This window comes from Apis mellifera, linkage group LG3, assembly GCF_003254395.2.
Source record: "Apis mellifera strain DH4 linkage group LG3, Amel_HAv3.1, whole genome shotgun sequence".
NCBI lineage: Eukaryota > Metazoa > Arthropoda > Insecta > Hymenoptera > Apidae > Apis > Apis mellifera.
Window position 1 is genome coordinate 11974966 of NC_037640.1, and position 26263 is coordinate 12001228.

The 26263-nt window shown below is 33.9% G+C and overlaps 5 protein-coding genes and 1 long non-coding RNA gene across 9 annotated transcripts in view; 2 read left to right on the forward strand and 4 right to left on the reverse strand.

The window, feature by feature from the left end:
* LOC410922 (wiskott-Aldrich syndrome protein family member 3) overlaps window positions 1-12946 on the reverse strand; it is a 41757-nt gene extending 28811 nt beyond the window's left edge. Inside the window, exon 1 of one of the 3 annotated variants that reach the window (XM_006568455.3) lies at window positions 12736-12946. The gene's annotated coding sequence lies outside the window, so the exon portion shown is untranslated. Of the gene's footprint in view, window positions 1-12064 lie in introns of all 3 variants that reach the window. The other 2 variants (XM_006568453.3, XM_006568456.3) reach the window with 2 other exon arrangements.
* A 300-nt stretch (window positions 12947-13246) lies between these two features.
* Window positions 13247-14276, forward strand: LOC725401 (U6 snRNA-associated Sm-like protein LSm3). The gene is made up of 3 exons (XM_001121255.5): window positions 13247-13431; window positions 13597-13704; window positions 13810-14276. The coding sequence occupies exons 1-3, from the start codon at window positions 13411-13413 to the stop codon at window positions 13990-13992; spliced, it is 312 nt and encodes a 103-aa protein (XP_001121255.1). The 5' UTR covers window positions 13247-13410; the 3' UTR covers window positions 13993-14276.
* LOC102655189 (sperm flagellar protein 1-like) lies at window positions 14033-15605 on the reverse strand. Its single transcript, XM_016911423.2, has 2 exons — window positions 14766-15605; window positions 14033-14637 (listed from the first exon to the last, which is right to left on the reverse strand). The coding sequence occupies exons 1-2, from the start codon at window positions 15313-15315 to the stop codon at window positions 14357-14359; spliced, it is 831 nt and encodes a 276-aa protein (XP_016766912.1). The 5' UTR covers window positions 15316-15605; the 3' UTR covers window positions 14033-14356.
* A 582-nt stretch (window positions 15606-16187) lies between these two features.
* Window positions 16188-21249, forward strand: LOC410920 (putative inorganic phosphate cotransporter). Its single transcript, XM_394396.6, has 9 exons — window positions 16188-16633; window positions 18482-18732; window positions 18884-19117; window positions 19196-19283; window positions 19352-19581; window positions 19673-19822; window positions 19915-20047; window positions 20141-20382; window positions 20469-21249. Exons 1-9 carry the CDS (start codon window positions 16609-16611, stop codon window positions 20640-20642), a joined length of 1527 nt encoding a protein of 508 aa, XP_394396.2. The 5' UTR covers window positions 16188-16608; the 3' UTR covers window positions 20643-21249.
* On the reverse strand, window positions 17421-18475 carry LOC113218628. The gene is made up of 2 exons (XR_003304280.1): window positions 17976-18475; window positions 17421-17764 (listed from the first exon to the last, which is right to left on the reverse strand). It is a non-coding gene; the product is annotated as an uncharacterized LOC113218628 (long non-coding RNA).
* On the reverse strand, window positions 20940-23729 carry LOC102655259 (5-methylcytosine rRNA methyltransferase NSUN4). 2 transcript variants are annotated; one of them, XR_411215.3, is made up of 8 exons: window positions 23053-23729; window positions 22775-22957; window positions 22335-22695; window positions 22073-22255; window positions 21662-21948; window positions 21446-21574; window positions 21243-21380; window positions 20940-21132 (listed from the first exon to the last, which is right to left on the reverse strand). XR_411215.3 is itself a non-coding variant. In XM_006568458.3 (8 exons), the coding sequence occupies exons 1-8, from the start codon at window positions 23143-23145 to the stop codon at window positions 20991-20993; spliced, it is 1512 nt and encodes a 503-aa protein (XP_006568521.2). In that variant the 5' UTR covers window positions 23146-23698; the 3' UTR covers window positions 20940-20990. The 2 variants fall into 2 exon arrangements, 1 of the variants encoding a protein (XP_006568521.2); XM_006568458.3 differs by having other exon boundaries at window positions 21450-21574; window positions 23053-23698.
* Window positions 23730-26263: the final 2534 nt, after the last annotated feature.

Sequence of the window (26263 nt, forward strand, 5' to 3'; positions counted from 1 at the left end):
TCCTGTTACTATAATTTATCGCACATTATCTAACCTAATAATATGCATGTTACGCGATTTATAGAACGTTAAAAACAGGCTACGTTAAAGGCTGATAAACTACGCGCTATTGGAAATCCATAATGCATCGTTCCACACGCAGGAAAGTGCATTGAGGCGCATTTGTTCCGTTGATAAAAATAATATCCATCGAAAACAATTCGTTCTTCTTATTTATTTGAGCATTTTATTGCCGATCGAATCGGCAGGGAACAAGCCTTCTTTCTCTCCTCCGCAGAGTTTCGATAGAGCGGAAAGGAAAAAAAATTTTTTTTTTCGAACGAACCACTTCTCCCTCTCTCCTTTCTTCTTTCGTTCACTTCAGTTTTCTTCTTTCGTATTCATTTCCGCTTTCTTCTTTCGTTCACTTCCGCTTTCTTCTTTTATATTCACTTCCGCTTTCTTCTTTCATATTCATTTCCGCTTTCTTCTTTCGATTACTTCCGTTTTGTTTTTTTATTCACTTCCGCTTTCTTCTTTCGTTCACTTCCGTTTTGTTTTTTTACTCACTTCCGCTTTCTTCTTTCATATTCACTTCCGCTTTCTTCTTTCATTCACTTCCGCTTTCTTCTTTCATATTCATTTCCGCTTTCTTCTTTCGATTACTTCCATTTTGTTTTTTTATTCACTTCCGCTTTCTTCTTTCATTCACTTCCGCTTTCTTTTTTCGTTCACTTCCGTTTTGTTTTTTTATTCACTTCCGCTTTTTTTCATTCACTTCCGTTTTGTTTTTTATTCACTTCCGCTTTCTTCTTTTGTTCACTTCCGTTTCCTTTTTCTATTCACTTTCCGCTTTCTTCTTTCATATTCACTTCCGTTTTCTTCTTTCGTTTACTTCCGCTTTATTCTTTCGTTCACTTCCGCTTTATTCTTTCGTTCACTTCCGCTTTATTCTTTCGTTCACTTCCGTTTTATTCTTTCGTTCACTTCCGCTTTATTCTTTCATATTCACTTCCGCTTTCTTTTTTCATTCACTTCCATTTTGTTTTTTTATTCATTTCCGCTTTCTTCTTTCGTTCACTTCCGCTTTCTTCTTTTGTTCACTTCCGTTTTCTTTTTTTATTCACTTCCGCTTTCTTTTTTCATATTCACTTCCGTTTTCTTCTTTCATTCACTTCCGCTTTCACGAAATTAAATAAAAATATCTAATTCTCTTCTTCTTCTTTATAGCAAATACAAAAATCGATTCAATGAAACATTTTTTTCCCTTTAGATCCACTTTCTTATTCCCCTTTTCTTTCGTTTTCTTTCTTCCATTCCATTCCACGAAACGAAATTTTTTTCGAACCAACCCCTTCTCTTTCTCTCCTTTATTCTTTCATTCATTTGTTCTGTTTTCTTTCTTCCATGAAATTAAATAAAAATCTTCGATTCTCTTCTCCTTCTTTATAACAAATATATATAACGATTTTTCGATCCATTTTCTTATCTCCCTTTTCTTCCATTCTCTTTCTTTCATTCCGTTTCGTTGCACGAAACGAAACGTTTAAGTTAGATAAAATCCCGGTTCTCTTTTTTGCATAAATATCGGATATTCAGCAGCGAAGAACGAGTGCTTCCCCTTTTTTCTTTCATAGAATCGTTTGCACGAAACGAAACATTCTGCATAAAATCACGATTTTCTTCCTTATTTATCATCGAATATCGGTTCAACGAGTGAAGAACGACCGCTTTTCTCTTCCGATCCACTTTTTCATCGCTTCACTCTTCTTTCTTCCGTTTTTTTTCTTCGATTGCACGAAACGAAACATACGAGATAAAATTTTTCTTCTTAGTATACTCTAAATTTTGGGATAATATTCAGCGTAGAAAATGAGAACTTTTTTTTTTCTTCCATTCTTGAATATATATCGAAACGAAACATTTAAGATAAAATCCTGATTTTCTTCTTTACATAATAAATATAATATTCAGCAATGGAAAACGAATTTTTTTTTTTCTTCCATCCACGAATATCGAAACGAAATATTTAAGATAAAATCTTAACCAATTTTCTTCTTTACATACTCTAAATATCGGTTCAGCAGTGAAGAAAATCCCGATTTTCTTCTTCACGCACTCTAAATATCGGATAATATTCAACGAGTGGAAAACTACCGCCTCTCTCTTTCCCCCCGCTTTCTTATTTCTTCCTACGTTCAAAGCAAAATACTCCAAATATTCCTTTTACATCCAGATATCATCATTGAAGCAACGAGCGCGTTTATTAATTCCACTTCACACGAGGCGAGCCCGGCGATTACGGGCGGAAAATCTCGGCCATTGGAATATGGAAACGATTCGTTCAAACGGATGCGCCACGGATGCAATAATTGAAAAAAAAAAAGAAAAAAAGATTTGCAAAGGTTTTGAATAAAAGGAAGAATCTGCATATCCAGATGAGATACACACAGATCTACATATCCACATATACAGAAACAGAGAAGAATGATTCGATTCTAGAAACGGTCTTTTGCGCTCAGCGACATTCAAGAGGAGCGTAATTAATCGAGTCGCGCGAACCGGGAGACGCGAGTATTCCGTTTCGTAAGCGAAAAACATTTTTACCGACGTACACGTTCGCGCCTGCGCGCAAACGTATTTATCCTCGAAAGTGTATTTTTCTTTCTTTCTTTCTTTCCTCCTCTTCCCCCACCTCCTTCTCCTTCTCCCCCCCCCACCTGCTCCTCGTTTCGCGGAGACCCGTTTATCTACGATCAACACGCGCGATGCGGAAAAAACTCGAGATGCATTTGTGCATTTAATGGCACTCGTGGTCGCATTGTTGAAGGATACTTACGTCACTTCACCGTTCGCGGAAGTGTTTCAGAGAACCACACTTCTTGTGGAAAAATCATGGCAGGGGAGAGGGGAGAGGGTATTGCGAGACGTTGTAAGTGCGAATTGGAAAGAGTTTTTCTTGCGCAACCTCTATCGATGCTCGTGGCCAAAAATTTCTCACCGACTCGTTTTCTGACTGAAATTTCCTTCTCGCGAATTCTTATCGGAAAAAATTGATATTCTATATTCGATTTTTCAGGAAAGGATAAATACAATATTCTATTATTAATAATAAAAGGATATATATTATTTAGACAATTGATTTATATCTCCACCCAAGAATAAAAATTTAGAGAATATATATATCAAACGAAACGATTCTTTCCTCAAGATAACGTTAATAAAAAAAAAAAAAACTATCCAACTTACCATTATTGTAACAAAAAGACAAAGCGGAATAAACGGAGAATAAAAAACAAATATAAAATTCCCGCCAAGTTTCCCTTAACAAGTTCCGGCCTTCGTGCAGCCTCTCATCTCGAGAGAGCATTGGAAAAGTAAGTAATAACTATCCCGGCGTACAAGAATTCCTCTCCCCTCGCGGGAAGCACGAAAAAGTGCTAGGGAACGAGGAGGATAAAGAAAGAACGCGAGCAAAGAAACGGCGGCGAGATGCGATTATGAGGGAAAGAGAAGTATAAGGAAAAAAAAGTTGGCTCGGAGCCAGGTCAACGCGAAAGTGCCACGCAACGATGGACGATGGGCCTGGCTGGCTTGCTTCGATCGAGCATCGCAGCTGCATCGCGCTGAACCATACGGCTCATATTACGGGAGTTGATGTCAGTGTGGCGATCGGTAACACAGGGTACGCGAGGAGGAATCGATGAATACGATTCAGGTCATTGGCAATAGCGAGTTCGTCGAAGGGGCAGGTAACTGCGGACTTTCAATCGAGGAGAAAGCCACCGAATTCTCGACTTATTTATTTTCTTCGCGCGTGTTTTTTTTTTTTTAATATCGACATACGATAAACGAAATTCGTTTATCGACCAGGCGTTATACTGTTTTTTTTTTTTTTCTAAAGATTGAAATTATTTTCGATTGAAAAATATGTTATAATTGACAAGCATAATTGTAATGTATTATTCGATTAGATACGAGACGGGTAATAAAGTTTGAAAAGTAATTTGTGGCCAATAATGTTGTAAATCGGACTTGTTAAGCGTGCGGTTAATAGACGTATTATCTATACTTGTACCGTTAAGTGGCGTTTATAAGCGTTTATGTATTTAAGCTGAGCGTACATAATATCAAAATAAATCTTTGGTTATCGTGTAAAAAGTAACATGTTGTTATAAATCGATGATCAAAACGAGATTCGCTCGTGGAATTAAATATGGATCAGGAAAGAGAGAAAAAAGTTGTAAAAATATAATATTCTTTTATCGGAACGGAGCGCACAACCTTCGACCAACTACTACATAGAACGGTCATGATTAATTAAAAGGTATCGTCAAATGTCATCATCCTTCAAGTATTTTAAACTCGTGCGTTTTTAAACGATGAATATATTCAACAGAGTAAATTTTAATTTTTAATTTATAAAAATTATTTTATATTAATCTAATTGTTATCTTAAAATATTTACGAAATTACATTTTTCGTTTCATCTAAATTTTATTTTAAACAATTAAATTTTTTTTCCAGTCTAATATCGAACAAAGAAATACCACACGTTTCGCGGCGAATAAACGTCTAATGTGTTAAAAGAGTATAGCCACGTGTTATCGAATTTCTTCGCCTAGATAGCGCGACCGTCGACTTCAACCCTCGACCAATCATTTACGCCACTTCGCAACGTAAGCACGAATCAGCGATAGCAATGACACGACACCATCTAAATTAATCGTTCTTGCGTATAATTAACGTGGAGCACTTACGGCTCGCGGCACGTCGAGTGCCAATAAAATTGAACGCGCAAACATCGCTGCTATACATGTCACGAATCGCTCTCGGCTCTTTTTCTTATAAACGGATACTTTTCATCGCCTGCGCGCTTCGACCGCAGCTGCTTACACGGGCGCAGATCAACGTCGTATCCCATGCAACGTGCACGTGGATAATCGGATCTTTGTAATCTCTCCATCGTTCCAAACGACGAAATTTTCTGATATTTATTTCGTTGATTTTAAAAATGTGATATAAGTGATATAAGAGACGAGGATATATTATCGAGTAGGAAATTAACTTCGAACATAACCTTTATCGTTTATAGCTTCGGTACTTCGGTATAAAAGTGTCATCGCGTTAATTCTAGAATAGCTCTAAAGAGGGCTCGAGCAAATTTATCGATCGAACTTTAATTAGAATTTATTCTCTTCGATAAAAAAAAATAATATTCGAAGATTGGATTAATCGATTATAATTAATTTAACCTAACCTATCGGTTAGAATATTCGATTAGAATTACTCGAATAAAAAAAAAATCAGAAAGTGATATTCGAAAATAATTTTTTCACAGGAGAAACGATAGAGAAATGGTTTACTTTGCTTTCTCTTGAACGAAATTAGGCGATCGAAAGGAAGATTGATGTTCATTATGCAAAATCTCTGATCAACTATCTTATCCGAGATAACTAAATCGCGTAATGCCAGCTCGTAAAGAGAAATCGAGCAGCAATTTTATTCCATGCCGTGAGGCATTTGCCTTGATATCAAAATTGGTTTCAATGCCACTCGGACAAGGCTTGCAAAGTGATCGCCAATTTACTGCCACTTTTCACTTTCGAAAAATGAACGCCAAATAAACGGATCACTTTATTCTATCGGATTCATTTTCTCCAATTCTCTCGATTCTCCAACGACGATCAAATATATATATATATATATTTAAAAAAAAAATTATCACGTATCTGTGTAATAAAAAATATCTTTCCTCGTCAATTTTTAAAACCAATTCACGATCTACATATTTCGCAACAACGCACAACACGGTATTCAACTGCATTACCGACGTTTTTAAATACGCTTTATCACAAAGTATACACTTTAAGGAATACGGTCAATAATAGAGCAACGTTTCTGCTCTATTTATTAGAAACACGTTCCCACGTTGCCAGCTGGAACAAATCGAAGGAATATTTCTCGATCGAATGAAAGATATATTTTATCGAAATAAAAGTCTTACAAAATTTCACGATCTCTGATAATAATAATCCACCTGTCAACGAATTCGAACTTATCTGAATTGAACCAAATATTTTCGTTGCGTGCTTTTAATACAGGCGTGCAACCGCGACCCGATTTCTCGGATTCTCCCGCGTCTGAAAACGCGGTCAGGTAGGTAGTATTCCGCGTAGGAACGTTGCGCAACAGTGTCTTCTGAATTGATGCAGGGCAAAGACGAACGTGGCGAGGGCGGTCTCTGCTTGCGTTCCACATGCGTGTCGCGTTCATTGCTCCAATTCGATTGCTCCGTGCTCTTCAAGCGCTCCTCCTTACGCTCAATTTTCAAAATACATCCGCTTCGAAATTTTAGAATTTTAAATATAGAATTACAAATTATTCGATTTAACTATTTTTAATTTTATATTTTCAATATTTTTAAAAAATATATTCGTTGTATAATTCGATATATAATGCGCAATATTATATTTTTATATACATATTTAATATTTCGATAATTCGGTTTATCGAAATGTACATATCGATTTATTATTTATTCGATTTGTAACGTGTCGCGATAATTCATAATTTATCATCGATCGATTAGAGATTTTTAACTCGAGATTTCGTCGAATTCTATCGATGTTAACAGGCTTGTAATTTCAATTCCACGGAATGAATTCTCGATGAGATCAGCTTTGGTTAACTTTTCTTGTAGAGGCAGAGGGGGGGGAGAAAAAAACGATTTACGGCTCTGCGAGGAAAAGACAAGAGAGGAAACAAGGATACGAAGGTTTTCGATCAAGACAGCCTCTCTCTCTCTCTCTCTCTCTCTCTCTCTCTCTCTCTCTCTCTCTCTCTCCCTCCCTCCCAGAATCCGTTAAGCGGATCATACTCTACAATTCTATCTAAGTTTCTTTTTCCTTTTTCGATCCGTGCTAAGGACGACGATACTATGTTGCTGCTTATGGCAATTTCTAAGTCAAATTTCCGCCGTCTCTCGTAATTTCGTTCTCTCGTAAGTTCGCGGTTAATTCAAAGGGGAGACGATGTCGCTTAATTGAAGGATAATTAATTACAGGGTTCGTTATTACATATATAATTTTTATATAATTTTCCAAATTTATCGTTTAATTTCTGGGGGAATGAAATTATTTTTGAAAACGACTATAATAAAATTTAATACGAGAGCGATCTTGTCATATTTTTATCGATTCATATATGAAATATTATAAATATAATAATATAAAATAATTATATAATAAATATTAATATAATAATATAAAATATAAAATAATAGAATATTATAAATATAATAATATAAAATAAAAATTATATAATAAATATTAATATAATAAAATATAAAATATGAAATAATAGAATATTATAAATATAATAATATAAAATAAATATTATATAATAAATATTAATATAATAAAATATAAAATATAAAATAATAGAAAAAAATCATAAATATAATAATATAAAATAAATATTATATAATAAAATATAAAATGTAAAATAATAGAATATTATAAATATAATAATATGAAATAAATATTATATAATAAATATTAATGTAATAATATAAAATATAAAATAATAGAATATTATAAATATAATAATATAAAATAAAAATTATATGATAAATATTAATATAAAATATAAAATAATAGAATATTATAAATATAATAATATAAAATAAATATTATATAATAAATATTAATACAAGAAAATATAAAATATAAAATAATAGAAAGATAGAAAAATATCATAAATATAATAATATAAAATAAATATTATATAATAAAATATAAAATAATAGAAAAAAATTATAAATATAATAATATAAAATAAATATTAATACAATAAAATATAAAATAATAGAATATTATAAATATAATAATATAAAATAAATATTAATACAATAAAATATAAAATAATAGAATATCATAAATACTATAAATAAAAGAATGGATATTCAAAGAAAAAAAAAAAAGAAAAATTACAAAACAGAAATTTAAACGAATCTTATAAAAATCGCGTATTATATTATAAAACTGGACGACGAAGAGTTAAGAAGAAGACGCAAGCGAGAGAGAGGTCGAAAATCGTTACACGAGATGGAAAAAGTTGTCGGACTGGTGTGATACCGGATCGCCGCGGAGAAATTTAAAGCGTTGCGTATTTAAGATGAAAGAAGAGCGTAACGAGCGGTGGTAGGGAGAGGACGAAGAAGAGAAAAGGAGGGAACGATGAGAGCGAGGCCGAGCGAGCCTCGATAATTCATTAATTAAACGAATTGTATCCGAATCGTTGAAATCGAGGAGAAGAATTATTCGTGAGGATAAATTTGTCGCAATTATATCGATTTGGTATTATATATCGAAACTTGACGATGAATTTTCTCTTTTTTGTTGTTGTTGTTGAAACGAATTAGCTCTCGCTAATGTTAAACAAGATTGATAAACACCAATTATCTGTGAATAATGAATAATGCCGTGTCAATAACCTCCGTTCCGTATTTCAATGTCGTGTAAAATTCTCGGAAACGTTCACACGAATCTATCGATCAATCAAATTGTTACTTTCGAAAAAGTCAATCCGAAACGATGAGCCGATCCGAAGACTACGATTACTTACTACTAGAAAATTTTTTAAATGACGGAATCACGCATATATTTTAATTCATATTTGTTTTGAATATTTACGTTTTTTTTTAGAATAAATAATATAATTTATCTGTTTCGATTTTCTTCTCGATTGGGAAACAATTTTATTACACACAAGTATTTCTAATTGGATTGCGAACAACGATTTTAAATAGCGGGAGAGATAAATAAAATCCGCGAATACGCGCCAAGTATTTAATAGCACGTAAGAAAGTGGCGGCAAACAGATCGGCGATGCAAAACGCGCTAGATTAGGCAACAACGCTCGATACTCGATCGTGGAATCCTAGAGTTAAGTCGTCCCGCCCCCTCCTCCCCATTTATTCTGCCGCATACCGCCGTTTGGCAAAAGCGCCAATGGACATCGTCGCGAATCTCGAAACAATGCATTTTTCCTGGAAACTGGAAGAGAGAGAGAGAGAGAGAGAGAGAGAGGGGAAAAATAAAAAAAAATAGAAAGTGGAAAGTTATCGCGATAACACACCGGATTCCGAGATGGTGATCGCTCGACCGTGTTTCGATAATTATTCTACTATTCCACTATTTGCACCGTTACGTCGTAAACAGTCCACCAAAAGGATCAACATTCCCTCAAAATGCGTTTCCATTCGTAAAATTATTGGAACGGTAGGATTACGGTTATAGGGAAACTTGGACGTGCGAAATTTTGGTTATAGGGAATTAATAAGTAAGCATTTGGCAAGCAATGTAACCAGAAATCCCTAAAATAAATAAATAACGAACAATTGTAAGCAATTAAATAATAAAAATCTATTTAGAAATCCCTAGCGAGAAACAATATACGTATAACAAAGAAAGCAAATTTAATTGTGAAATGAATGATTGTGTTTCGGTTTTCACGCGCAATTGAAGTTTCGCGTTTGAAAGAATTCTCGGGGGACGTATCGATAATAGGATCCCACACGGGACGATGAAACCTGGATCGTGCGCTTCGCTTGTTGTTTAATCAGTTTTTTTTTTTTTTTCACGCAGTGACAAACAGTCGCATTACTTCATCCCCGCTTTTGCACGTGAATCACTATAGGACGGGATAGCCGTTATTATTTGCGCGTAGCGAGCCTCGTAAATCATCGGCTAAATATCAACTCGTGACGTGCATGGTTTAATACGCTACGCGCAAATCGGTATAATGGACTTTCGAGTGTGTGAAAGCGCATCGAGAAGCAAAGCGAGCGTAGATAAACATTTTAGGAGAAAGAAAGAAAAAAATTCATTTTTGAAAGAACGAATAATTCATATAAATTTAAATATATTGAATGAATAAATAATTATTTTTCCATTCGTTAAGAATAATTTTTAATCTTATTTCAGTGTGATACTCGTCTCTTTTGACATCTATGAATTTAAATATAGATATAATCGAGAAATGATCGAATAATATGACTTTATTCGATAGTATATTTTATTAGGAAAACTGATCAATCCCCTAATTATTTTATACACGAAACGTGTATCATCTATCTATGTATAATAACATGTCATCAACTATCAATGCTTTCCACCTTGGGTAAACGGATAAGTTTCTCAAAGGGTCCCGATGCACGTGTTTATCCGTCGCATAAATTCGTAATTCGGTTTTCCGCGTAAAGCGTTTCAATGCAGACGAGCGTTAAAAACACACTCGGCTTGGTGCGCTTTGGTCGAGCGACGATTTCAAGGGATTAATGCACGCCGTGCCGCTTCGTCGTTTGCACTCATGAATAAAGAAATATCTCGACGGTACTCCACCCATAAAACACACGGTTATTTTGAATTCGTTCTCCCGCACACGTCGCGTGTCCGGACACGTGTTCGTGAGCGTATGCGCGCAACTTCACACGATACATTATACAACAATCTATATTACTTGTGTAACGTAGTGAAAAAGAAACGCGAAACTATACAATCTATTTTGAAAAAATTCAATACTTCATTTTTATCTAAACATTCTACGAATAATAAATTTAGGATAAAATAAAAAAATCCATATGAATTCGAAACGCGCAATTTGTTTCGAATCGTAATTTACGACGAAATTTATCGAGTGCACAGCGGTCCAATATAAATTAGAGCGTTACTGTCTAACTGCCTGCGCAATGTGACAGTGCGCAGAACTAACTGCTTTCGATATGAATCCGATTCGACGGAAAGAAGTAGATAATTTTTTAATTCAATTAAATCGTTATTTTTATAATAAGAATATATTACGATTATTTATTATAAATTTTAGCATAATAAATTTAGATAAAAATATCGTTATATTTAAAAAAAATAATGTTTATTTATAAAATGAATATAGATGAATTTCTATAAATAACCATATTTAGTTTAATCATGGCCTCCGAATTATCCAATTGGTCTCGATTTAACCGGCTTGCCCGGTCTCAATTAAGCCGGTTAATCGGGTACCCAGTGCATAATATTGTAAAACGCGTATCGTAAATTTATCGCTTCTTTATATCATAAAATTATCGCTATAAAATAAAATATAGATAAAAACAACGTAAAAATTCAAATCATCGAGAATTATCTTCGAAAATATACAACGTATAAATTACATTTAATCGCTACTACTAATTATACGATATTATACTTCTTTAATTATAAATCGAAGAATACTTTGAATGAAGAGTTCAATAAAAAATGATATATTCATTTTTTTTAATTTCATTCTTCCAATAAGTAACACGATACATCAACGTAAGGCTAACTACTGTCGTACAAATTTAAATGTAAGACGGGTTTACTAATCTTGAATACGAAGTTTCATATCGAGGAAAATGAATTTGTAAAATGATAAACGATATAGGAAGACCTATCGGAAAAAGATGATCCAAGATTAGCGAGGCAACTGTTGAAAGTATATATACGTGCGAAGTTAGCTATCGGATTTCTTGAGAGGGCAGAAAACGTTTAAAATGTCAACAAGGTCGAAAGGCCGGGCGAGTTAATTGGCGCATGAATGTCACGGCGAATTTTAATCACCAAGCGCCTATGTAACATAGGATCATACCGTGTATATCCAATGCATTTGTAATAATAGAATAAATTCGTGACAAATTCGATTTTCGATGTAACGGTTTTAAAATTTAAAAAAAAAAAGTACATTTGATTCTATTTGATTGTAATCAATTACATAAATGTAGAAAATTAAGAAATAATTCTGAAACGTTACGCCAATGCGAATCGAACGAAAGATAAAAGTGAACGCTATAAATGTAAAGATAACTATATTATATCACACTTTTGAAGAAAAAACGAAAGAAGAGTCTTCTGTATGTCAACAAGCATCGATCGATAATACACTGACGCGGACACATTCCACGAGATCTAACGGTCCATTAATAAATCATCGTGAAGGATCAAATTGAACGATTCACACGATACCGCAATTTACAAAAACCATATATGAAAGGAGTTTACGTTACCCGTTGTCCCTGCTTCGCAGCAACACAAAGATCGTCGAATATTTCTCTCCCAGAGATCGTCCGTGATCAGTATTGGTTCCTTTGTCCAAGCTTTACGTGAAGAAAATGCAGAACACTATAGCACACAAGAGAGACGCGCGTAATCCGCGAAAGGCCGAAGCCTCCGGCTACTTCTCTTCTTCAATAAGAAAATCGAGACATATAACGGAGTACTTCTCTTTCCACTGTCACTATGAACTTGTTATCCGAACCGTGACCGGCCGCAATTACACGCGATCACGATCGAGATATACATACGCATAGAATATCGCAAGAACTGACAAGAACAGAATTGAATTTTCGTCAGTTCGAGCTAGCGTCGGGAAAACCACCCCCTGCACAGCCGGCGCCCCAACAGCCATGTGCCGCCCTAAACCTCCGCCCATTGGCCCGAACGAAACATTTTACGGGCTCCTGATTCCACCACGATTCTTTTTATCACACGTGAAAACGTAATCGACAAGGATTGTAAACTGTGCGTTCGATTTACCGTTTAGTTTATGTTACGTTATCATAAGCGACAACTCTGCACGACCCATCCCTGCGGGAGCTCACCGAGAAGGGGGAATGGGAAAAGGCCGACTGACAAGACGTCACGTCTCCCGGGAGCGCTTCGATCTCTCTGAACTCACCATATCTACCGCACAGCTGGCCGCGTGTCTATGCATAACACTGGTGAATACACCAGGGCCGTCGGACAGCCCGTAATTTCGGCGTCGTGAAGCGGAATCGTGGATAAACTTTATCAAACAAGTCACACACCGCGCACAGTCTTCACCCGCGAATTGAGAAAATGGCGTTGCTCGCTCCCTCGCGCTCGTTCACTCTAGCAATACCTCAAGCTACGCTGATTTCTATCGTCGACTAGTAGCGCCCATTCCTCGATGCGGATAAGCTGATAACTAATTACGCGGGAAAATCAAAATATTTTTTGATATAAAATAAAAACTGTAAAACTATATGGAATATATTCGTATTTATGAAAAAGATATTTTATCGAAAGATATAATTAATTCGTTATTTTCAACGAAAACGATACAACGAATATTTATTCAACGATTAAGGAAATTTTAATAAATTAGGAGGATAATTGTTGAAGAAACTGTATGGCGCCACTTGCCGGATGATAGTTTGATATCATGAAATGATAATATTGCCGGTTTATCCGAATGATGCCGCGCAATAGTTGATTTTGTAGAAAGTAAACTAAACATTTATATTTGTTTGTAAACATAAACATAAAAAGTTAATCTAGTTTTATAAATTAAGAATAAAAATAAATAAATAATATTGAATTTAATTATATCATGGCTGACGAGACAGAACAGGTAAAAGCATCGATTTAAAGTTTTAAACACGAATCTAACCTATTATAACCTCGTGTATATTTGTTTTTGGACGAAGTGAGCATATTTGATAAAATCCAAGATCAAACACAAGTATATTTCTAAAAATTTTACGAATAACCTCACTTATATGTTTTCATTTCTCAGGTACCAGCGATAAATGTTAAAGAACCCTTAGATCTTATAAGATTGAGTCTTGATGAAAGAATATACGTTAAAATGAGAAACGAGAGAGAATTAAGGGGACGATTACATGTAAATATTATTTTTTTCATCCGTCCATTGTATATACATTTCTATTATGTCAATTTAAAGAAAAATTTAATGAAATATAAAATTTTTTAATTCTTTAATCTACAGGCTTACGACCAACATTTGAATATGGTGTTGGGTGAAGCAGAGGAAACCGTAACCACAGTAGAAATTGATGAAGAAACATACGAGGAAGTGTATCGTACTACTAAAAGGAATATTTCTATGCTTTTTGTACGTGGCGACGGTGTGATTTTGGTTTCACCACCGAGCATGAGAGCACCGATATAAAAAATTTCTATTTACATTACAATCTGTCTAAAAATTAAGAAACATATAAGTAATATATAATATTACGTCGATACAATTTTATCAACTTTTGTAACGAGCATTTAACAAGTGTGTCGACAAAAATCTAACGACAAACCAACATAGATTTAATTATAGATGAGAAGAATCTGTAACGATAGGAATATAAAAAATTGTAATCCAAATATGGAAAAAAGAAAACAAATCAAGATGTGGTACACTATGTTAAAATGATATATTAATTAAAAGTTTATAAATAATTATAATTTTTTGAAGTACACTGTTATTCAAAATATTTTTCAAAACATTTGTTTTTCGACATTTGTTTCAAAAATAATCTAATTATCTATATAATTTTTGTTCGAAGCTTCGATACAACATTAGATGTGGAACTTAGATTTACAGATCTTGGTGTATTCTGCTCGACAGGTTTTATTATTTGTGACGTAAGATCTGTAATTCTTTGATCTTTCAGTTTGATCAACGACTCGAGATGAGATACCTTTTGATGAAGCATTTTTATCATTTCATTTTTTTCTTCCAATTCCTGTTTCAACCGAACGAAAACGTGACGTGGAACAGTTTTATTCGCTACTTCTTCAGTATTGAGCACTGACTTAACAACTTCTTTTTTTATATATATATATATATAGAAAATAAAATTTCACTCAAAAAATTATATTACAACAAATTTTCGCTGCGAAACTTAATTAATTAATTTGATCAATTCATATTTATTAATCAATTCATTTTACCTGTTTTCTCGTTCTCCTGATACTCGGAATACAACGTATTCCTTTCCGCGTTACAATCTCTTAAAATTTTTGTCCGCAATTCGATTAAAACTTTCTCGATAATACCAGGTTGCGAATTTGCCAATTTATTGATAATATCCTTTCCTATTTTAATATCGAGCTTCGACAACACCTTTCGATTTAGCGTACACCAGTTATCTATTTTTTTCGCTACGCTATTTCCAGGAACATAATTATGTATATCGATGTGTTTAGGATAATACCGTTTTAACAATTCAGCCATAAAAACTGGATGGATTGGATGTCGATTGGGGGGGAGAGGGAGGGAAGAAGAAAAAACAGTTTTTACATTAAAGCCAATTAGGAAAAAAAAAAACAAAAATAATAATAAAAAAAACTGTGAACGAATGAAATTCTTTTCATTTTTATTATTATTACCGCCGTCGGAAAAATCTCGGGCAAGATTTTTCTTTGGTTTCGAAAATTGTATTTGCTCGATCCATGTATATATTTCTTCAAGGGTTGGGTCGGGCGCCAATTCCTCGCTCATGTTTCTATCTTACTTATTCGTTCATTAAAATTCAAAAAAAGAACTTATTTTTATACATTGGAATTTATAAATGTCATCGTTTTATTTTTGTTACATACTGTCAATTTGCAAATTTTGATTAGGTCGACATATGTATATATTGTAACCTATTTACGAATCCAACTTCATTTTGCTTCGCATCACGAGCTTCCTTCCTTAATCAAATCAACGATAAATTGAAATTTCAATTATTGCATTTACTATATATATGGAAAAATTTAAACTCGAATCTTACGAAATCATAAAAATGTATTGAAAAAATTTTTCTTTTTTTCCCACTCAAATTATTCAATTTGTTTATTCAATTAATTTTTAAACGATATTATTTATCAGGGACACATGTTTAGAAGAGGAAGAAGTTTCCCGAAACAATGCATCGTAAAGTTTCTTCAAACGCTTTAACTTTCAATTTATCCCTCGTCTTTCCACTCTTTTATCGTTCTAGATAAGGATAAAGCTAGAATTTTATATCCGAGTTATATTACGAGTGATATTTGATCGAATTTAATATATATATATATTAAAATTTTAAATCGAATAAAACTATTTTAATAATAATAAAGAAAATCCGAATAAATATCTATTCACTGTTACATAATTTAAACAATGCAAATATTAAAGCAATATTATTACGGGTATTAGGAATCCAATGTTAATCACGTGATCCGTCAAATAGTTTACGTGCATGCATTTCATTAAAGTCACACGTTCTGAGAATGAACGGTTCGGAAATGTACGTTAGGCATCGTCGCACTGGCGAAGATAGCATTCGAAAAACGATGAATTTGAGCCTGCGTTCACGCGCCTATGGCATTTATAGAAGAGGCGCACGCTCCGTTTTTCCTTCGTATAGTTTCGAGGATCTGATGTATCGCGTTCAGTAGCATATCGCGCGGAAACGAGGAAACGAAGTGGGAGCAAACAGAGTAATCGTAAATTAATTCGAAATTGTATTACATCTAATAATCGATTAAAATTCTTATCGTATCGTGAATCGTATTTTTAAATTTCTCCTCGAATATATATTTAATCGAAGATTTAATTTAAGCGACGATTAATATATATATATATTTGTGAATTTCTTGTAAAAATTTTCTATTTCTTGTGTATCGCGTTCAATTACAAATTGTAAGAAAGAAAAAAAATTGTAAATTACTCTTACGAAGGTTCTTTTTTTTTCTTTTTTTTTCGTTACGTTTTATTTCGAGGCAGAGAAAATACGTATCAGTCGTTGACTCGAGGGAATAAAAAACTATGACTGGAAAGCATAATCTCAAGGGTAAGTAATAATAGCCTTTCGTTTATAGTGTGATTCCGATCCGAGAAATTGTACATTGATGACTTCGTGAAAGCGGGAAAAGTTGATTGGATTTCGATTTTCGAAATTCTACCCTTTATCTAGGATTCTATCTCTGTGACCTTCAAGTGTCCTCTACTCCAAAATATTCTGTCGCAACTCATTTCTCTCTCTTTTTTTTAATTTTTATTTAAATTTACTTTATTTTATAAAATTTCGTCAAATAAGTTTTGTATGTCGAATTAAAAAAAAAATATATATATTTTTTGTGAAATTTTTAATTTTTTTGGAATTTAAATTTACTTTACAAAATTTCGCCAAATAAGTTTTGTATATCGAGTTAAAAAAAAAAAAAAATATTTTTTGTGAAATTTTTTTGAAATTTAAATTTACTTTACAAAATTTCGCCAAATAAGTTTTGTATCGAGTTAAAAAAAAAAAATATTTTTTGTGAAATTTTTTTGGAATTTAAATTTACTTTACAAAATTTCGCCAAATAAGTTTTGTATCGAGTTAAAAAAAAAAAAAAAAATTTTGTGAAATTTTTTTGGAATTTAAATTTACTTTACAAAATTTCGTCAAATAAATTTTGTATCAAATTAAAAAAAAATATTTTTTGTGAAATTTTTTTGGAATTTAAATTTACTTTACAAAATTTCGCCAAATAAGTTTTGTATCGAGTTAAAAAAAAATATTTTTTGTGAAATTTTTAATTTTTTTGGAATTTAAATTTACTTTACAAAATTTCGCCAAATAAGTTTTGTATGTCGAGTTAAAAAAAAAAAAATATTTTTTGTGAAATTTTTAATTTTTTGGAATTTAAATTTACTTTACAAAATTTCGCCAAATAAGTTTTGTATATCGAGTTAAAAAAAAAAAAATAAAATATTTTTTGTGAAATTTTTAATTCTTTTGAAAAATTGTAACACATGATGTAATTCAAGATAAAACAATTTTGAAATCACGATGTTTCCATCTCAAATATGATTTGAGTTGATGCAACTCTATGCATCTATTATGACACATGTTAGTCATTAGTCATTCATATATAAATTTTTATGTGGTTCTAAATAGTTGTTGTAATTGATAACGATATTGTCGTCGATGATTTATCTGTGAAAAAAATCATCAATTCGTTATTCAAACATTTCATCGATTTTGACACGAAATAAATATATTTTGCGCGATAAAAAAAAAAAAAGAAGAAGAAAAGAAAAAATATTTTTGTAACACGTTTTCTTGACCTACATTGGCCTGAAAATAAATGCGTGGAATAAAAAGAAAAGTATTTAAAGTCTAAAAAAAACTTGTACAAAAAGCTTACCTTTCCTTTTTTTTCATTATTGTTAATAATAATAAACTTGTTCATCGAATATCACGCGCGATAGAAATGTGAAATTCGAACAACAATTCTTTCACACTGTCTATCTTTTGCCGTTCAAAATGATAATTAAAAATTGAAACAAAAATTTCCGATATTAATTTTACGATCACGATAACTTTTTAACATTTCTTTAAAAATTATTGTTTAATTTTATTTGTCCGTAAGATAGAATTGTACGATAACAACCTCAAAAAAAAAAAAAAAAAAAAAAAAACGGTTGCGAAGAAGTAAAATATTCGAAAACACGTTCGGTTATGCTTCATGCTAAACGACACGTCCTCCTTTCGTTCGTACACTCTTTCCGTATACGATTTTCCGCGCGATGTTTTATTATCGATTAATCATTATCATTGCCGAAAGGCAGGCTCACTGCTTAACCCATTAATACAATCCATTAAACAAACATTTAAAACATTCTTTAAAACGAATACGAATAATTATTATAGAAACAGGGAATCCCATACGATTTCCTATACGATACGTAATGGCGATTATGGGCTCTATTGGGCTCGCCATTATCTACGGTTTCAAGGTAAACGTGAGCGTGGCCATCGTAGCTATGGTGAACCACACCGCTGTAAAGCTGTCCACGTTGCGTCAACTGGAATCGGGCAACGCGACTAATGTAATTACCGACATAGCCGATCAATGCCACCACCATGATATTTCTTCCAACACGACGAAAATCACCACCGAGGTATATAATTTGTCGTCCAATTTCATTAAAATAACGAATCACGAATTTGTGGAATCATTTTCGAGGAAAAATTTTTGAAAAAAATTTCGCGAATTGAATTTCGCGCCACACTGTGAACTTTTTTTTTTTTTTTTACTTAATTTATTTAAAGGATGGTCCATTCGTGTGGAACGAACCTTTACAAGGCCTTATCCTGTCATCCTACTTTTGGGGATACATGGTGTCTTTACTTCCGGGGGGACGAATGGCCGAGCTGTTATCCGCCAAATGGGTGATGAATGGATCGGTACTTCTAAATGTAGTGGCATCTATATTATCACCTGTTGCTGCACAAACGCATTATTCCCTCTTTATCGTGATGAGGTTTCTTCAAGGAATCGGTGGGGTTAGTCGGTTAAAATTGTTCAATATTTAATTAGAATTAAGTAGAAAATATTTTTTTTTTTTTTTTTTTAAATTGCAGGGTGTAACGTTTCCGGCAATGCACGTTATGATCGCTAAATGGGCGCCACCAAACGAGAGAAGCGTTCTTGCTTCGATCGTTTACGCGGGTAAAAACATGTGTATATATATATTTTTTTTAATTGTACAAATATATATTAATCTCTGTTCTTTTTAGGAACTGCACTTGGCACTGTGATTTCTATACTCTTAACGGGAATATTGGCTGCGAATTTCGAATGGGTGTGGATATTTTACATTGAAGGTGTACTTTGTCTAATTTGGTGCACCGTTTGGTGGATTATGATCGCGGATAGCCCAGAGGAACAAACGAAGCTTATCAGTGAAGAGGAAAAAAATTACATTATGCAATCTTTAGGTCAAAATAGGAATAGCAATGAACATAAAGTTCGTTTAATATTAAAAAAAAATTTCATGATTCTATATATATATATATATATATATATATATATATAATATATTTTGTGTCATTATTTAGAGACTATCAGTTCCATGGAGTGCAGTGTTACGATCTAAACCGTTTATGGCAATTTTAATTGCTCATTTCTGTAGTAATTTTGGATGGTACATGTTACTTATAGAGCTTCCTACTTTTATGAATCAAATACTGAAATTCGATATGAGTTCTGTGAGTAACTATCTGTAAATTAAAAATTGGAAATTTAAACAATATCATAATTGTTTAATACAATAATTTTAATTATCTTTTTTATTGAATAGAATGCTGGTCTTTCTTCCATGCCATTTTTATGTATGTGGATTTTCACTATGGTTCTTAGTAAGGTGTTGGCCATAATGCAGGATAAAAAATTAATTTCAGTAACAGTATCAAGAAAAATTGGGACATTATTCTGTAAATTTATATATTTTGGATATATAAAATAAGTTCTATATATTATATTATATTATAATAATTATTATATATAATTAAAATTTTTACTTCTAGCATCTGTTGTTCCCATGCTTTGTTTAATAGGAGTATCTTATGTTGGATGCAATCGTACATTAGCTGTTACTTTAATGACCATTGGAGTAACTTGTATTGGTGGAATGTACAGCGGATTTCTATCGAATCATATTGACATTGCTCCAAATTTCGCCGGTACTCTCGTTGCGATTACAAATTGTATTGCCACTATACCTGGATTTGTAGTGCCTATATTTGTTGGAAAATTAACGCACGGAAATGTATGTGTTTAAATAGTAAAATATCTTATTTCAATAATGATAATATCATTATTAACGTTATTATTGTTATTCAATTTCTTTTATAGCAAACTATAGGAGCATGGAGAATTATATTTTTTATAACTGTTGTTTTGTACATAATTGAAATAATAGTTTACACTATTTTTGGAAATGGAGAAGAACAATCTTGGAATAAAACTAAAGTTGATGAAGAAATCAGTAATCAAACATTACCATTAAAAGAAGATTTTAAGAAATGAATGTGACTTTCAAAAACATACAATTTGAATAGCTTTTTAATTCAATTTTGACTTTATATTGTACAAAAAATTATCATTAATAATCCTTATTCTTACAAGGAATTCGTTCATAGATTTAACATCGTTGTACATTTTTGTTTTTATATGAAAATTTTTTCATACTTTATATTTACCATAACGAATGATAAAACATATTTTTTTATTACTATTATACACATACAATATTAAATATTATTTATTAAAGATAATATTTTATATATTTAAATATATATATAATAATAATATTTACACTAAAAGTACAAATTTAAATATTTTTTTATTTAATATAGAAAAAATACTCATTTATCTTTACTGTACTTTTACTATTTTACAAAAATACATCGGACCCCAATTATTATGACAAGTGGGTATAACAATATGACCATATTTTAAACCAATTCTGCCAAAGTCATATATGCATCGTAAGGGCAACAATGCTTCTGTCATATCTCTACAAGAATCATATAATATATAAAAAATTAATATAAATAATATAAATAATATATATATGTAATAATATCAATGTAATAATATATTTAGAGAAATATACAAAATACATACTTCACAACCATGACACAGTTATTTTCTTGCCAAGCTTTCTTTAATGCTACTTGTACAACACCATCATTTTGTATTGGACTAAGAGAACATGTTGAATAAACTACTGTGCCCCCTACTGATACTAATTTCAATGCATTCCTATAAAAAATTAAAAATTAATTATTTATTACGAAATAGAAAAATACGAAATATATTTCATCTACCGACGCTAAAATCTCAGATTGAATTTCTGGCAATTTTAATCTTTCTTTAACCCTGCTTTGTTTAAAAATATTGTTTTCATCAGTATGTAAATTATGTCTATCCGTTGTACATGGGACATCAACTAAAATCTAAAAAAATTAATAAATGTGAATTTTATATTAATTTTCATAAAATATTAAACATTACTAAAAAAGACATTGCATTAAGATGTACACCTTATTATATCTACCATTTTCATTGATTGTTCTAGCATCTTGTTGCGTTATAAGAAACATATTTTCTTTCTCACAAATATTTGAAACAAATTGATTCATGACATTTTTAATTCTTTTTATTCTAGATTCGATAACATCATTAGCAATCACTAAACGTGGCATGAGAGTTTGAAGAATAGTTAAAGCTTTTCCTCCAGGTGCAGCACACATATCAAGTACAATATCACCTAATTGTATATCTAAAGCTAATACAGGAAGTATAGATCCTCCATCAAATAAATAATAATCTAAAAGATAAAATAAAAATAAAATATATTAATAATATTATATATTTCATTCATAATTAATGGAATATTTTAATAAAATATAGAAAATTAGCTTTATTATTATTGAAATTAAAATAATACAAACCTAATACACCAGTAGATCCTTTTTTAGGATTTGGAAATCTAGTATAATTATCTCTTTCAAAAGTATATACGTGTAAATGTTCTGGAAATGGCAAAACATGCTCATTCTCAACACTTACTTTAAAATCATCAGCCTTGGTATAAAATTTATAATGATCAGATTCCAAAACCCAATCATCTAAGCCTATAAAATTTATTTATTAAAAAATATAGTATTAATTTTTTTTTTAATTAAACAAAAAAAATATATTAATTAAACAAACCCTTTAATTTGCTAGTAGGCACATATTCATGAAGCATAGATAAATTTAGAGATGAATCAACGATACGAGTATTGTCTATATTAATATCATTTAAACTTGCATCTATAGATTGTAATTTTATAGGTATATTTTCATTTTTTTTATCAGAATCTGTTTTGTCAGAATCAGTTTCAGCTTCTAATAAATTTGGATAATTAGCTGCTTGAAGTTCTGACATCCGATCTAAAGATGTTTCAGTTTCTATCGAATTTTGTATATCATCATCAGATTTACCATACTTGGCCTCTCTTTTACTCTTAAAAAAATCTACATTTTTTTTCTGTACGTTATATACACTTCTTAAATTTAATGCACCAAGTAGCTGTAATAATTTTATTTCTCCTTTTAATATAAATTTTTATTTTATAACTTTATGATTTTTAATACTGTTATCGATTTACCTCCAAATTAGATCGAATTTTTTCCGTATCACTGAAATTATTAACAACAGCCAAATATTTGGATTCTTTTTTTAATAACGCAGTTCGTATGTCCTTCCAATTGTTTTTATAAACATTTGCATAAAAATCATCAAAGTATTCTAACGCTTTATCCTTTGTAGTTTTTTTTTTCCTTATAACAGACTATAAAAATAATTGTCTATTTTATTAAACGAATTTTTAAAAAGAATATTCAACATGTTTTAACAAGATTAAGGTAGGGTTATAGCGATACAAACCCAGTGATCTTTTCCATGTGTACTACCAGCAACATATCGAACGGATAATTTTACAATCTTTTTCAATCTTAATTTATCGAGCAACAATGCCATTTTTTTCAAACATGCAAATAATCGATTCGAATTCTCATAATTTGTCTCATTTGCGTTTTTCAAACACAATAATTAGCCGAACTTCGCGAAACGAAGAAGCGAAGGCGGCGGCAAAATTCGTTACTCGATTTCGCTACTCGATGGCGCTGCATGTACATTCAATTTTCTTCTTTCGAACGCAAGAAGTGGTCGACGTCGATTAACCGTTAGTGAGAGCGATGTAAAAGAAGAAGGGCGTGAACCAGCGTGAACTGCAAGTACAGGTGAAACAGGACAACCGACAAATCCACGAGTTACGGTACTACCAGTGCTACTTGACTAACACTGGACGATACATCTTTTTTATCAAACTAGCGTTAACTTCTCCGTAAGCCATTCTTCTCCTACTTTGCCGACTTTCTTTATCACAATCTCCATGGTACGAGATGTAAATAAAAATTGTAAAGATAAATGCATGCACATGTATACACGCAATACGTGTCGATCTATGTAATATATCAGATGCAAACGACAAGGAAGCGACGTATTTGTCGTGACATCGAGATGAGAAACGTGCCGAGTAAGATGGAGTGAATGGGGGTGGTGGGGATGGGGACGAACACATCTTTGTGCTCCCCTCTTGCGAAGGCGCTCGTGCGCCGTGAAACGTGGCTGTTTCGAAAGTTCCTACTCGAAGAACCTATTTTAGATGCTATAAACCATTTCGACTTGTAAATCGTTTTCGGAGGTGTACGAGCAACTCGGTACCTGAACAAAAGAATAGGAACATATCTCGGAGAACCTGGAAATATTTCCTATAATTCATACTCGCTTTTGACGAACGATTTTTTTTTTATTTTCCAATGAATATTTAGGCGTTTCACAAATTCATTCATGATAAAAAATTCATGATAAATGTATAGACTCCGCTTTGAGAACACGACGTGTCGCCCGATGATAATCATAGAACAAGTTTAAAAAAAGAAATTCATAACCATATAGAATGAGAAACGTAAATTGAGAATCGAGTAAGACCGACACGATAATCTTGTTACCCTCGAAACGCGTACAACGTACTCCGGTGAAAGTCTCCACTGTAGACAGTAGACGTGAGTTCAGTGTTCTCGAGGGGAACGAAAGGAGAACGTCGCCGCGCAGGAGATCGGCTCTTTTGCTTCGAAGAGCAAAGATCAGAACTCTAGCCCATGGGGTGCGGTATATACCCTATGTGTGGCCAGAGGAGAGGACGCACACCTCGCCGATACTTTCGTGTTCATTGTCACGCATACAGAAACTCTTCCTCTCGATGAATCTCGACGACCCGAATCGCTCGACGGCGAGGCTGGTTTCGTGGATCTCTTCATGAGAGGCACGTCGTACGCGATTTGTCGGGGCACGGGGTGTGACGGGGACTCGAGGGATCGTAAAGGCAATGCACTGTAAGGAGCTCACGACGACTATACCCTCCCTCCGCCCCTCGCGCGTTCGCGCTCGCGCGCGCGCGCCTGCCTCCCTCTCGTTCTCTCGCCACCGTCCCTTTCTCTCCCTTCTTCCTTCGCTCCCTCCCTCCCTCTCTCTCACTCTCCCACCCTTTCTTGCCGCCGCCTCTCTTTCTTTCCCTCGTTCCCTCTCTCTCTCTCTCTCTCTGTCCCTCTTATCAGAAAGCCTCGACGGTACGACCTCACTTACACTCTCTCGTTCTATTGCTCGCTCGCTCGCTCGGCTGATCTCTCGAGGAGGGCGCGTTAGGGCGCTCGCCAGCCACTCTTCTGCATCTTTCGACTCCGCGCTTCCGAAATTTTTCTCCTCGATTTTTCTTTCCAATCGAAATTCCAATTCCCTCCCCTTTTTTGAATCGCAGTGTCACCGCGATCGCTCATACTCGCTCGCTCGCTCGCTCGCGTGTCTCTCTAAAGGGGAACGCGAAAGGCCAAAGGACTCGGAAGTTACGACATCCGGCATACAATACTACCGTTTCCTGTCTCTCGTGACCCTTGGTCCCACTTGGTCTAGCCCACGTGACCCGTGCCGCCGCCGCCGCCGCTTCCGTGCCTCGCGCAGTTTCGATTTAACACGCGCGCGCCTCTAACTGCCGCGCACGTAATGCGTGCGCACGTAACCTTCGACGAATCGCCATGACATTTTTCAAAACTCGAACCCTTTCTCGCGCTACGACACGTATTCTTTTTTTTTCTTTTTTCTTTCTTTCTCTTTTTTCGATCGATAAAAAGAGTCGCGCGCGATACTTCCATTGTAGATCACTTAAGCGTCACACAGATTTATCCTCGTGAGAATTTCTCGAAATTCTTTATATTTTCTTCGTCACACACACACACACACACACACACACACACACACACACACACACACACGCACGCACACACACACACACACACACATACACGCACACGCACACGCACGCACACACGCACGCGCGCACGCACACACACGCGCACGCACACACACATGCACACACACAATACTCGACAATAGGTGGTTGATTCCTTTCTAAATCTCCTTATTTCTCCTCGTTCGATGCTCGAACACCCGGATACCGGTTCACCACGACGCGGCCGATTGTTGGACTCGCGCGCGTGGCGGCGCGCATCCTCGGGCGGAAAAAACGGGCCGGTCGGAAGAAAAGAGGCGAAATCAGTTCTTTGGATTTCTTTTTTCCTTTTCTCTCTTTTTTTTTTTTCCTCTTCGTTTTTCGTAGTCACCCGTCCTACGCCTCGCCCCTCCCCGCAGCGGCGAGCCTCCCAACGACGACGTCGTCACGTGCATGCATGCGTGCACGCGTACATGGCGGCATGGCGAGTGCATACATGCGGGGTCGTTGAACGAGCAGGGGGTACCGAGGACAACAGTAACGACTGCACCAACCCACTTGTCTCGACCCTATACAAGTCACGTGCACGTACAGTGCTCGGCAATAATGGTCCCCAGAGGGTGTGACCTATTCTATATGCTGGATTCTCGCGCGCGCGCGCGCCATCGGCCGACTTGCTGGTACCAACACGCTCCGGTGCCGAGCACAGCGCCGCGACTACCTACTCCCCATGGAAAACCGCGAATAAACGAAATAACGTTTTTACGATTTTTACGCCGTGCTCTCGTACCGTTTTGCTCTCGTAGCGAA

What these genes read in the sequence shown, in the direction of transcription:
- LOC725401 (XM_001121255.5), top strand. Translation starts at nt 13,411, where the DNA reads ATGGCTGACGAGACAGAACAG. An exon ending in TGGCTGACGAGACAGAACAG is followed by an intron (nt 13,432 to 13,596) that starts GTAAAAGCATCG and finishes TTCATTTCTCAG; the next exon opens with GTACCAGCGATAAATGTTAA. An exon ending in AATTAAGGGGACGATTACAT is followed by an intron (nt 13,705 to 13,809) that starts GTAAATATTATT and finishes TTTAATCTACAG; the next exon opens with GCTTACGACCAACATTTGAA.
- LOC102655189 (XM_016911423.2), bottom strand. Translation starts at nt 15,315, where the DNA reads ATGAGCGAGGAATTGGCGCCCGACCCAACCCTTGAAGAAATATATACA. An exon ending in TCAGGAGAACGAGAAAACAG is followed by an intron (nt 14,638 to 14,765) that starts GTAAAATGAATT and finishes ATATAAAAAAAG; the next exon opens with AAGTTGTTAAGTCAGTGCTC.
- LOC410920 (XM_394396.6), top strand. Translation starts at nt 16,609, where the DNA reads ATGACTGGAAAGCATAATCTCAAGG. An exon ending in TGGAAAGCATAATCTCAAGG is followed by an intron (nt 16,634 to 18,481) that starts GTAAGTAATAAT and finishes TAATTATTATAG; the next exon opens with AAACAGGGAATCCCATACGA. An exon ending in TTCTTCAAGGAATCGGTGGG is followed by an intron (nt 19,118 to 19,195) that starts GTTAGTCGGTTA and finishes TTTAAATTGCAG; the next exon opens with GGTGTAACGTTTCCGGCAAT.
- LOC102655259 (XM_006568458.3), bottom strand. Translation starts at nt 23,145, where the DNA reads ATGGCATTGTTGCTCGATAAATTAAGATTGAAAAAGATTGTAAAATTA. An exon ending in GCCTACTAGCAAATTAAAGG is followed by an intron (nt 22,256 to 22,334) that starts GTTTGTTTAATT and finishes TAAATTTTATAG; the next exon opens with GCTTAGATGATTGGGTTTTG. An exon ending in AGGATCTACTGGTGTATTAG is followed by an intron (nt 21,949 to 22,072) that starts GTTTGTATTATT and finishes TTTATCTTTTAG; the next exon opens with ATTATTATTTATTTGATGGA.